Below are 11,881 nucleotides of genomic sequence, written 5' to 3'. Positions count from 1 at the left end.
AATGACAACCAATCTCAGCAGGGAATACCAGGGAAACACACACCTACACGCTTTTTTAAAATAGGAGCATCACCCTCAAGCAGTTCAAATGGGGAGAGCAACTCACCATGTGTGGCAGGCGGATGTTTGCCAGGCTGCGGATCAGGGCGCGGCTGAGACCAGACAGCTCCATGAAGAGAGCCTCGTTCTGCTCCTCAATCATCTTGTTCTCGTGCTCGATGCTCTTCAGGTTCTTCTCCATGGAGGAGATCTGCAACACAGGGCCACAGGGTTACTCCCAGTGGTACCACATTAGGCTAGCGGTTGCAACTTGCCTTTTAACTAGAAAGGTCTGGTGATATTCTATATTTCTGGTCAACAACTTCCATTTAAAGATCATAACCAATGAGGATTGTATGCTACTAACATAGGCAACATCTTCCTCAATTCCAAGTACACCACGGCCAGAAATATCACTGAAGCACTAACGTATATTGTTAAACAACTGAAAATAGTCCTCAGCTGAACTGTTTCCACCTATTTGAATAATGTTTGCTAAACACTATGTCAACCTATGTGTTTGTGAGCTTGTCAGTGGGCTCAGGGGCTAATGTTTGCCATTCACTATGCAACTTTAGAAATGCAGTTGCTAAATTACACTTTACGTGAACACACTGGCCGGTCCGAATTTCTTCATCAGCATTTGGACATACGTGGTTTGGAAGACGTGGGTATTTTGGTTTGGCTATTTTGCAGAAAGAAAGAAAACTACGTTTGAGGTCACAATATTGTAAATTGATCACTAGCTACAGTCCTTTAAGAACCCCTTTCTCTCCTTCCTATTCTCTTTCAATGTGAAATCGCTTCCAGCCATAATCTACTCTTCCTAATATTGTGTTTTGCCATTTTGCAGAGACGCACTTTGGGAGAAGGTGCAGATTTTTGGGAATCGACTCTTGACACTGCTTCAACTGTGCACAAGCCAGTCGCTCCTTGCACTCCCCTGTTCACCCAATGGCAAACAACGGGCAGAATGTCAGTCAGACTCAACAAAATCCAGGTCAAAGCAGAGTGAATGTCCGGCTTTAGAGCCTTACATAGACTGGCTGCTGGTTCTTCATCTTTCATGTGGGTTCTTTTGGTAACTTATCCTTTAAACAAGCATATCATTTATGTTTATCACATTGGCTACAAGTTGCAATTTTGGGATATTTTAAAGGCTGAAAATTTAACTTTCAGCACCTAAGGTTTGCTAACATTAGCTTCTGGTCATATTGGATAGTTAGTAAGATAGTAGTGGCTAAATCCCTGAGTGTATTAAACTGAGAATAAATGTAACCTTTTATTTCAGAGCAGAAATGTTTTGTCTTTATAATAGATGAAAAATATAACAAATGAGCTTTAACAAAATTGACTGAATTCAGTACTTTATGTCGCACATATGACATATACTCTAAATACACACTAGACTCACCTGAGTCTGCAGGTTGACCATGTCAGCCTCCATTTCATTGTTGGATTCGTTGAGGTCGTTGATCTCTTTGTTGAGTTGCTGGATGTCCTCATCGTTGTCCAAAACTAGATACAGAAGAATGTGTCTGGTCAGTTCATATTCTAGTGACACAATGCAAGAATCTGGTACACACTGATTAAGTCCAACCTACCATCACTGGCTCTGAACTTGGTGGTCAGGTACTCGTCTGTGGGGAACTTGGCCTTCTTCTTGGCGAATAAGGCTCGGGGACATCCTGAGAGGCTGGAGACAGTGACACATGGAGGGAGGGGGTCAATGTACTATTCTAAATAACCCACACATATATTGCAGTGGACCAGTGTGAGCAGCACGTTAGCAGAGCAACAGCCTAGATTGATTTGAATAAGCGTTCCATCAGATGAGATGAGAGATGTATGACTCAAAGAAGCGGAATCTCACAGAGACGACATCATATGTGTTTCTTAGCTTGTACAAGTATGCTTCTACAACTTGTGAAGGTACCAGGACCTGGATGTCTCTCAATCTTCACAGACATTAACTATGAATCTACAGCCAGAAAGCAGCTTAGCATAATGTGGAAATGGCTACCGTGACTCTGGCACTCACAAATAAACTTATCAAGGCTTCTACATCGCACTAATCAAAATATCCTGTTGTAACACAAATCACAGCTACTTGTTTGTACACTGCTCTCTTCAAGGTAAGACACTAATGGTTCTGGCTCTGTACTTTATTATCGACATGATAGTAATTCTCTCATATGTCTGTCAGCAAATTAATTTAATTACTCTAAATTAACATATGTGACACAGAAACACAGACATGGAAGTTTCTTAAATAAAAGAAACCCAACCCAAACCCAACACAATGAGAACTCGCGAGAGAAAAATCTCCCTATTAACAGGTATTAACCTCTAGAACCAGACTCAATGTTGGCGACCATCTGCCTCGACCGGTTGGGGTGAGCAAGATGTTGCGGCTTTATTCTGCCTCAATGCTCTGTTATAAAAACTTAAAAACACAGAATGGGGGACACAATGTTTTTCTATCTTAATCCGGAAAACTTTACTACTCGCTGAGCCAAATTGAACTTCTGTGTACATGGGAGAGTCGGCATGGCAGGACAGAATGCTCAAAATGGGGGGCCAACATGTTAGCTGATGTTGTTCAGTTTCAACATGCAATGGCGGCATATTTTGTTTGTTTTTGAACGGCAAAATAGCAGAATCTGTATATAGAAGAGGCAGTTCTGAGGGGCGCTTACCTGCGGTGTGTGAGGAAGCTTCCATTAGCGTGTCCAGAGCCATCACAGCCGGGGGTGGGACAGGTCGGCCCCTCTGTCTTGAAGGCCTTCCAATTGAAGGGGGTGCCGTTCAAGAGACCCTCCTTCTGTCTGCGGGCTGCCAGTGGACACCCGTAGGCGCTGCGGTGTGTGGCGTACTTCCCGCTAATGTGGCCCAGGCTGTCGCAACCCGGCACGGGGCATCTGCAGGGAGCAAAGGAAAGGATGGAGAAAGAGAAGAAGAAGAGTGGGGAGATGCAGCAAGGAAAAGGAATAAAGAGAGCGAGAGGGACAAGGGTCAGACAAAGGGAATCCAAACATATAAACTGTGGAGAAAGATTCAAATATTAGAATAAACTTTTATGTTATATATATTTTTCTATTGGGCCAAATTCATTATCTAGTTAAAAATTAGAACTAGTTTTGGGATATTATATAGGCAATAGATAATATTATTAATAATATGAATTATATTGTGAAAGAGCTATTAAGGTTTAGCACATGCAGTTATCAACACACTGTTGAATTTACTGTTTGTGTGCAAATGCAATATGAAGCCCATGTATTTCTTATGTATTGATGATGTACTCTATGATACTCTAACATGAACTAGATTCAGAGTCAGTATCTGCTGTAAGTAAGAGTATTTTCCCATCAGTAAGAGCCTGCATGTTTCAGTTACGGGGGAAGGTCACTACCTGTGCATATGATTCACAGTGACTTTCCTCTCTCACTCTCACTCTCTCTCTGTCTCCCTTTGTTTTTTATTGCATTTTACTTTTACCGTCAGTCTCGCTAAAAGAAGATATTATGGCTTTCTGAGCGGTACGAACTTTAAAAGCTCGGAGTCCTCCTGGTTGTCCTTGGTAGGAGTTTTAATTCCACTTTTCTTGGCACGCGGGCACCCAGAGATACTGAAAACAGAAAGTATGGAGTTGATAACATTGGGCTGAAAAAAGGTCTGGTGAAGTGATTGCTTGATAAACGCAGAGAACATTATCAGGAAGAATAATTTTACAGAGACTGTTCATCGAAATTACAAACCAAATCCACTCAAAAACGCCTACAATGGTCCGAAAATAGGATCATGGAATGGTGTGGAAAAGTGTGAGTATGTGGTTCCTGTCTAATTCTACCATGAACTGTCACTAGGCTTCTCTGACTGACTGTGTGTATGTGTGTCCATGTGTATGCGTTTTTGTGTGTGCATGTGGGTGTTTTCTGTTTGTTACCTTCTGTGGGAGGAATAGTTTCCTGTGATGTGACCTGAGCCGTCACATCCTAAAGAGGGGCATCTGGGAAAGAGAAGAGTGACATTTAATACAAGGTTAAGAGAAAAAACTATAACAAAATATTTCATTATGGAGTATCTGGGAAAAATGGCATTACATAGATGAGAGATATTGTACCGATTTATTTATCCACACGTATGGTTGTCTCATTCATATCTTTTCAGGCTCTTTACCATTGAAACACGTCCTGTATCTGTCTATAGTGAGCCGTGAAAAGCATGGTGTCTAGTAAAGAGCTACACAACAGAATTACACTTCCATTTTGCATTTACAGTACATGAAGTGATTGAAGTGAAAGCAAGCATAGTGCCAAGCCAGCTGCAGAAAAAAAACCCACACCATGACAGATGCAGCAGAAGCAGCAGCGGAGGCAGCAACAAGCAACAAAAGATAAGTTAACGTCAGCAGAATAAAGCGCTGTGCCACTGGACGGTGTCAGTAGCAGGACAGTGAAGGTGTAGAGCAGACATACTTGAGTTCAGGGGTGTGGGCCGCCATGAGGGACCGAAGGCTCTTATCAGCGAGAGGACACCCAGACAGACTGAGAGAGAAAGAGGACAGGGGAGCAGAGAACAGGCAGGGGAAGAGGAGAGCCAGGGTGGACAGATTGAAAGAAGAGGGGGGGGGGGGAGAGACATGAGTGAAGAGAAATCAAGAATGCAAGGCATACCAAGGTCATTTAGGAAGAAGAGGACAGACAGCAAGAAGTAAATTACTGATGCATATCAAAGTCAATGACTGCCTTTGCTTCCCAGGCTCACGCTACATTATTGCCTCTGGCATGTCAGGATCAAATAAAATATTTGAATTAGCCGTGGTGCGCCCGCTTTGGACTCAGGTGCACAGGAGTCTCAGCAGAGCAGAGTTTATATATAGAGCATTAGTGTATTGTGTCACCAAAATAAGTCTGTAATGGTGCATACCTGCGATGAGACGCATAGTTTCCAGTGATGTGACCACTGCCATCACAACCAGGTGTAGGGCACCTGGAGAGCGTGAGAAAGACAGAGGATTGGAAGTGTTTCTTCAGTAGTCTGCTCTCTGACCAAATACTTAACATCAAGCTGTAATTTGTGCTGACTGCCAACGTTAGTATGCTAACAGATGGTAAAACGTTACATTATATTTAGCTGATGCTTTAATTCAAGATGATCCACATGAGGGTACAAACCCAGAACAACAAGTCCAATTTTCTTCAAGAAAGCCACAAGCTACAAAGTGCTCTAAGTAAGTGCCATTTAAGTGCTACTAAATTGTTAGGTTAAACTTGTATTCAAGGTATAGTCGGAAGTGGTGTGTTTTTAGTCTGCGGTGGCAGATATGTAGACTTTCTGCTCTACTGATGTCGGTGAGGAGCTCGTTTCCACCATTTAAGAGCCAGGACGGCAGATAGTCGTGATTTTGAAGAGTGTTTAGCTCGTAGTGAGGGAGCAACAAGCTGATTGGGAGATTCAGAGCTGAGTGAACGGGCTGGGGTGTAACGTTTGACCATGTCCTGGATGTAGACTGGACCCGATCCGTTCGCAGCACGGTACGCAAGTACTAATGTTTAGAAACAGATGCGGACCAGTGAAGGGAGCGGAGGAGTGTGAGTGAATTTAGGTTAAAGACCTGCCAAGAGGGAGTTACAATAGTCTAGGCGTGAGAAAACATAGACTGTATATGGACGACGTGTCTCCACTTCCTCCCACTGTCCTGAAATCAAGCCAAAATATACTGGATATGATGAGATCCTGCGCCAAATGTGCCAAAAGTAATTTGGTGCCAGATTTTGCACAGTAGAGATCAGGGGATGGAGCCACAGTATCAATGTTCAACGGATACATTGACCAATCAGGAGTCAGACTCAGCTGTCAATCATTATGTTTTTTAGAGCATTAAAAAACAAATTAAAACCAAACTCACTGGGGAAATGAACACTTGGACATACATCAGAGTGATAAGAACTACTTAAAATGGCAGAAACCATCTTTAAGAAAAAATGTATTTAACTTTCCCAAAATATGGAGAAAGCAAAGTTTATGACTCATATTGCAGTCAACCACAAGGGGTCAATCGAAAGGATCGGATTTCACTTTTAAGGAGCTGTCATGTCCTCCATCTTTATATGCAGCCTATCTGGTGAACTTGGTAGACATTACACTTGATTAACATGTTAGAATTGTCATTGTGAGGTTGTTTAGCTCAAAGCGCAGAGCCGTGAGTGTGGCAGTAGACTTGTTTTGCCTTGTTGGGTCTGGCTACTTACGAGAGCAGCTCCTTCTTGCTATCCTTGGGCTGGAACTTGACCTTGAAGCTCGGGGTTGTGACCTCTCCCGGGTACTTCCTCTCCTCCAGACCGTCTTGCATCATGTCGCAGTCCTCTTGGTCAGAAGAGACGTATGAGTGGCCAGTGTGCTCCATCTGAAAAATGTAGACCACACCTTCACTGTCATTGTGCTGTCGTTTGGGTTGTGTTGGGCTTTCTCACAACAGTTTGCACATTTGTTTACAAGAAGAAGAAACTTTGCAAACTGCAATGTGCACACAAGTCTCTGATCTGATCCCCTTCATTCTTTTGTAGACAAGTGATGTTTCCAAATGCAGAACGGCCTCATAAAAAATTTAAATTCAAGACCCTTTATATTTCTTTTGAAAAAGTTCAAAGGAGTAAGAATTAGCATATGCCAAAGCTAGGATGGTGCAATGCACCTGACACACCACCTCTTTTACACAGTGCCAATGTATTCACTGCACAGTAACTCACATTTCACTGAAATAACTGAGTAATAGAAAGAGGAAAGAGGGACAGGAAATAAGGCACGGGTATCAAACAAAGACAAAGTGATGTAAACAATTAGGTCTTTTGTATTCAAAAAGCTTTGGGGCAATTTTGCCTGATGTTATTTATATTGCAATACTTCCTCTGTGTCTATGAGAGGAAACACTACATTTGGAGCTTGTTCTTCTGCTGAGTATAATTGTACTGACCTCGTCCCCTTCATCCTCCCTTTGGCGGTTGGGCTTGGTGTAATCCAGAGGTCCCTCCCACTCCTCCTGCTTGTAGCCGTGCAGGTTCGGTGATGTCATCCCGCTACTTCCACCGTGATGCAGGGAGGAAGAGGAGGAGGAGGAAGGGTCAGGAGAGCGAACCCCGGGACTAGTGGCGGACAGACTGCCCTCTCGTTTACAAGGCTTCTTCATACTCAGATCCAGGGTGCCATTCTCATCCACTTCAATGTCCAATTCCTGGAGAGACAACGCAGGATATTCTTAACTTGGGTGCATCATAATTATTCGTCTTGGACCAAAATGGTTAGTTCTTCTAAATGAACCTTATGCTGGCAAGTCACAGGAGCCAATCTACCCATTTAGCTGGCTAGACGGGTAGGCTGTGTAGCTTTCTTATTTTCTTTTGCATTTTTGTCTTAAATAGCAGCATGTCTCAACCCACAGAGACCTCCATTTTACCCTGGTTGTTCCTAACAGGAGCTTGCTGACTAAGTTGAAATTCATACACAAAATAGTAACTCCGATGGACCTCAGTGTGTTTGAGAAAGAGCCTCGTATACACTGGGTGTCATTTATTAATTATTAAGTAATTGAATCATCCTCTCCAGCAAATCGTTGTGGGGCTACACATGCAGTAACACACCAACATTTTTTATTTTTCTGAGTCATAATGTCACCTAACCCACAGGTGCACTCAGGCATGGATTTAGATACAGATACAACTAAACGTTCACATGATGAAATGATTGATTTCTTTCTGTTTCCACCCACCCACATTCACCTGCTTGTAAAACTGCCCCCAAGCTTGTATCCAAACATGCACTGGCACAATCATGCACCAGTTTGAGTGCAACACACTCAAGCGCAGCACCACCTTCGCTGCTTAAGCATGTCATTAATGATAGCTAATGTACTCCAGTAAAACTTTGCCAACAGCACCAACAACCATGGTTCATCTTTCCATGGTCTATCATAGTGCTGGCAGATTTACACACACAGAGGGGGGATGATGAGCCATGTTTTCAGTATTCATCTAAAATGGCGCTCGTACAGGCTGGTCAAGGGCCAGAAAAATCAAAGGGTTAGAAGGAGGAGGAGAGAACATGGGAACAGTTCCCAGAAAAGTCCCTGGTTGATGAGCTCAGTGTTCCAATGTTTCAATATTGGATTTAAACTGGCTCCGATTCAAGATCAGTCGCCTGTTACTCTATGTTGTAAGACTGTGCTGCTAAGGCCTGCTCTTGGATCAGTGCCTCACTGAATAACACCTTGCTCTGCTGTGCTGCCAGCGACATTAATCTTCACTTTTTATCTTCCTAAAACCATGTCAGGAAATCGAAAAAGGATGAAGCAGTCACTTTCTCTCCTCTGTGAGGCAAAAAGGCTTTTAAAAATCACAATATGGGGGAAAGTGCTGCTCCAATTACACCTCCTGTGCACAGAGAGGGGAGAGAGGGAGTGAATGATAGAGTGATAGAGGGAAGCAGTGATACTTGCATAGGGAGAAGGACAAGAAGATAAAAGAAAGTATAAAGAGATGTGAACAGAAAATGAAAAAAGAGTGGTGGGGTGGAGAAGGAGAGTGAGAGATCTGTCCGGCAGATAATGAAAAAAGGCTACCTGGTGGAGAAGTAATCCAGGGAACTGGCAGACAGCCAAATTCAATAACAACATGAAAAGTGTGTGGGATGGAGGGATGAAAGGATGAAAGAGAACGGGAAAGGTGATGCAACTGCATCTCAACACCATCCTGTTGCTGTAAGCCAATGCCTCCTGATGATATATTCATGCAGAGCTGATGGGGAGGGAGAAAAAGAAGAGGAGATGAGAGGAGAGCTCTCCCCTCTCATCTCACCAGCTGTGGCCTGCAATGTTTCAATCTGCACTACAATCAGCTAATAATCTCTTCCTATGAGAGCTATGGAGAGTTGAACAGGGTAACACTTTACAACAAATCTTCCATATATAACTGATGGGAATCGCCTGCAAGTAGATTTTTGATAGGTGATGATGGATTTATTTCATGGTCTTCAATTTTTCAAATACAATCAGTAATCTACCTACTAATTTCACAAATGTCTCACTGTCTGTTTGTATGTGCGACTGCAAATCTCAACAAACATTCATCTTATTTGCTTCACACTTCGTGTTTGTGTATTGTTAAGAGTCCGAGGAAGTCCAGTGTCTCAGGTGCTGATCTCCGCAGAAGCAACAACATTCATAGAACCCCTTCCTCTTCAGCAATTTGTAGACAAAGTAAAAGCACTGTGTTTTGTTGATAAAACACTTTATAAGAAGCAGAAGCAGTAAACTCAAAGATTGTGTCAATTGAAAAAATAACACTGCTTGAGTCAATCATTCAAACCTAATTTAGTCTATGAAAAACATTGATTATTAAATCTTCATTGTAGATAAACCAGGTAGGATTAATGCGAAATATTTTAACTTTTTTATAATCACCATGTTTATAAAAAAAGCTCTACACACAAACAATACAAAGTGAGAGCATAATGTAGAACTGTTTGAGGAGGACTCACTAAGGACAAGGGATAATTCTGAAGCAGCTCTCGAGGTTTAACACATTGTTGAGAGATCAGAAAATGACAAACAGAAATGTTTAAAACAGGCACTGCACCAGTAAACATTTAGAAGAATAAGTGCAGTCTGGTTACCTTGTTCTGGGGTTTAGTGCTGAGGTTCTCGGGTTTCTCCCAGCAGCGTGTGGACAGATTGAGGATGGCAGTGGCAGCCATGTGAGCGGCCTCAGCATCATGGGAGTAGTCGTAGGCCAGGCCGGAGCTCTTTCCATAACCGTGGAGACTGAGTGTGGGCGAGGAGGATTTGGGGAATGAGGGCTTAGCTACAGTGGGACAGAAAGTTCATTTTAGATCAGAGGATAGGATAATAATGTATAAATAAACAAGAAAGTTAGGTATATATACTTGAATAATGGTGATTGCTGGTAGCACAACCATACAAACTTGATATAGTTTAAGTAATTACTAGGAACCTAATAGTTATATATAATTAACCTTTATCGAGCATACTGCTCTTGAATTATTTCAACTTTGCATTAAACAAAAGAAAAACAAAGCAGTCAGACTCTGAAGATGACTCACCGACACCTATAAAGTTCAGCAATTAGCAGGTTGATTTAAAATAAAGTCACTGTGCCAGGCACGAAACAGTCCAGCAACATAGAAGAGTTAGCTGTTCCCTTAAATAACTGTTCCACCTTTGTGCTAAGCTACCTGTCTGCTGATTGTTTCGTCGTATTTAGCATTCAGACATGAGAATGATGTTAATCTCTCAATATAACACCCAGGATGATGTATTATTTTTTCCTTATCTATTTCTTATATTATATAACAATATTTCTCAAAATGTAAATCTATCCACAGTTAGTCGCATCCCAACCAGAACCCCACAAAAGAAACCAATGTTCCCCTCTTACTTTTGAAGGCTTTGGGCGAGGTTTCGCTGATGGGCATCTTTGGAGCAAGCAAGCGGCTCCCGAACACTTGTGCGTCGAAGCTTGCATAATCGAAGTTTACCTTGGAGTACTTCTCCAGCTCCTTGGCCAGGTTAGCACGAGGCGTGGCCGGTGCCATGTTGGGCCTGTAGTTGCCGTACTGTGGAACCTCCAGCTGCTTCACAAAGCACATGGGTCTGTGGGGGGAGAGAACGAGAGAACGTCATGGTGTTGAAAAAAATAAAAAATTAAAAGCATGGCCAAGGAATTAAAGACAAACTACAGCAGAAAGTGGAATAGAAAGGAATAAAATGGAATAGTCGATGCGAGATGGGAAATAAAAGAGGATTGATGCGATAAAGAGTCACACAATCGAAACAAAAAACAGAGAGGAGAAGAAGAGAACAAGAGAGTGAGGGAGGGAGGTAGAGTAACACAGAGAGAGTAAAGATAGAGGCAACGGTGTACTTAGCAGGAGTGCAGCGGGATTAAAAGCTCTCTTATCAGCAGAGGGCACATTTGCATGTTGTACAGCATGGAATTTATGAGCTCTAAGCCCTCTCGTTTTCCTGGAGAGCCTGGTCTTTTGTCAGACCTGTTGGCATAAATCCACTGATAGACCAGGGAGAGACGGAAGGGCAGGGGAAGAAGGCGAGAAGGCAGAGAGAGGAGAGGAGAGAAAAGAGGGAATGCACGGTGATTGGTGGGGGGGCTAGAGACAGAAGTGCCCTCGACCCCCCCCCCCGTGATATTAGAGACTTGAATCCTCTTTGGCCCTCTGCTTCCTATACCACTGAAGCCCATATCACAGTCACTGGTATCCAGCCATACGCTCATTAATAAGCTACATGACCCGGCCTGTAGTCACACTGCTATGGGGGGGGGGGGGGGGGGGGGGCTCTACACGCTGCAGCACCAATAATACATGCTCACAACAGAGCTGCTCTGAAGGGGGCTTCTAAAGGAACGGACAAAACTTTCCACCACTGATCACAGGGGCCTTTTTATTAAGTCAACATGAATTCCATTAGAATATGGATTCAGAGCGGAATTCCTCAGTCCCATACATGACAGACGACCAAGTTCCTATTAATAACAATGTGAGGAGGAAAAAACAAAGCAAGCTTTATTATGTTTTAATCCTCAATGCTTTTGTCTGACCACTGATGAGGCTTTCCTCAAGGAAAGCAATTATTTTTTCTATCCCCCAAATGCCCCTATAACTTGCATAATTAGCTTATCGGCTGCATTACTAATTAAAATACCAATGACGAGGAGTGCCGACTTAGCATAATACCAGCGTCTGGTTTGTGTTAATTATCATTCTTTTGGCTGTGATCACGGTGCCTGGCCTGTTGCGGAGATGAATG

The 11,881-nt window shown here is 42.8% G+C and overlaps 1 protein-coding gene across 2 annotated transcripts in view; it reads right to left on the bottom strand.

The window, feature by feature from the left end:
* Positions 1-11,881, bottom strand: part of myt1b (myelin transcription factor 1b) — a 39,812-nt gene that overhangs the window by 5,266 nt on the left and 22,665 nt on the right. Inside the window, exons 10-21 of one of the 2 annotated variants that reach the window (XM_062392541.1) lie at positions 10,494-10,708; positions 9,712-9,899; positions 7,019-7,276; positions 6,297-6,451; positions 4,972-5,034; positions 4,521-4,589; positions 3,989-4,051; positions 3,590-3,670; positions 2,739-2,960; positions 1,644-1,735; positions 1,454-1,557; positions 107-250 (exon numbers count right to left, since the gene is read on the bottom strand). In XM_062392541.1, the coding sequence (XP_062248525.1) occupies positions 107-250; positions 1,454-1,557; positions 1,644-1,735; positions 2,739-2,960; positions 3,590-3,670; positions 3,989-4,051; positions 4,521-4,589; positions 4,972-5,034; positions 6,297-6,451; positions 7,019-7,276; positions 9,712-9,899; positions 10,494-10,708 (1,654 nt within the window). The remainder of the gene's footprint in view (positions 1-106; positions 251-1,453; positions 1,558-1,643; positions 1,736-2,738; positions 2,961-3,589; positions 3,671-3,988; positions 4,052-4,520; positions 4,590-4,971; positions 5,035-6,296; positions 6,452-7,018; positions 7,277-9,711; positions 9,900-10,493; positions 10,709-11,881) is intronic. The other variant, XM_062392542.1, reaches the window with a different exon arrangement.

Source organism: Platichthys flesus, chromosome 7 (assembly GCF_949316205.1).
Source record: "Platichthys flesus chromosome 7, fPlaFle2.1, whole genome shotgun sequence".
Taxonomy (NCBI): Eukaryota; Metazoa; Chordata; class Actinopteri; order Pleuronectiformes; family Pleuronectidae; genus Platichthys; species Platichthys flesus.
This window is presented reverse-complemented; position numbering and strand designations above follow the sequence as displayed.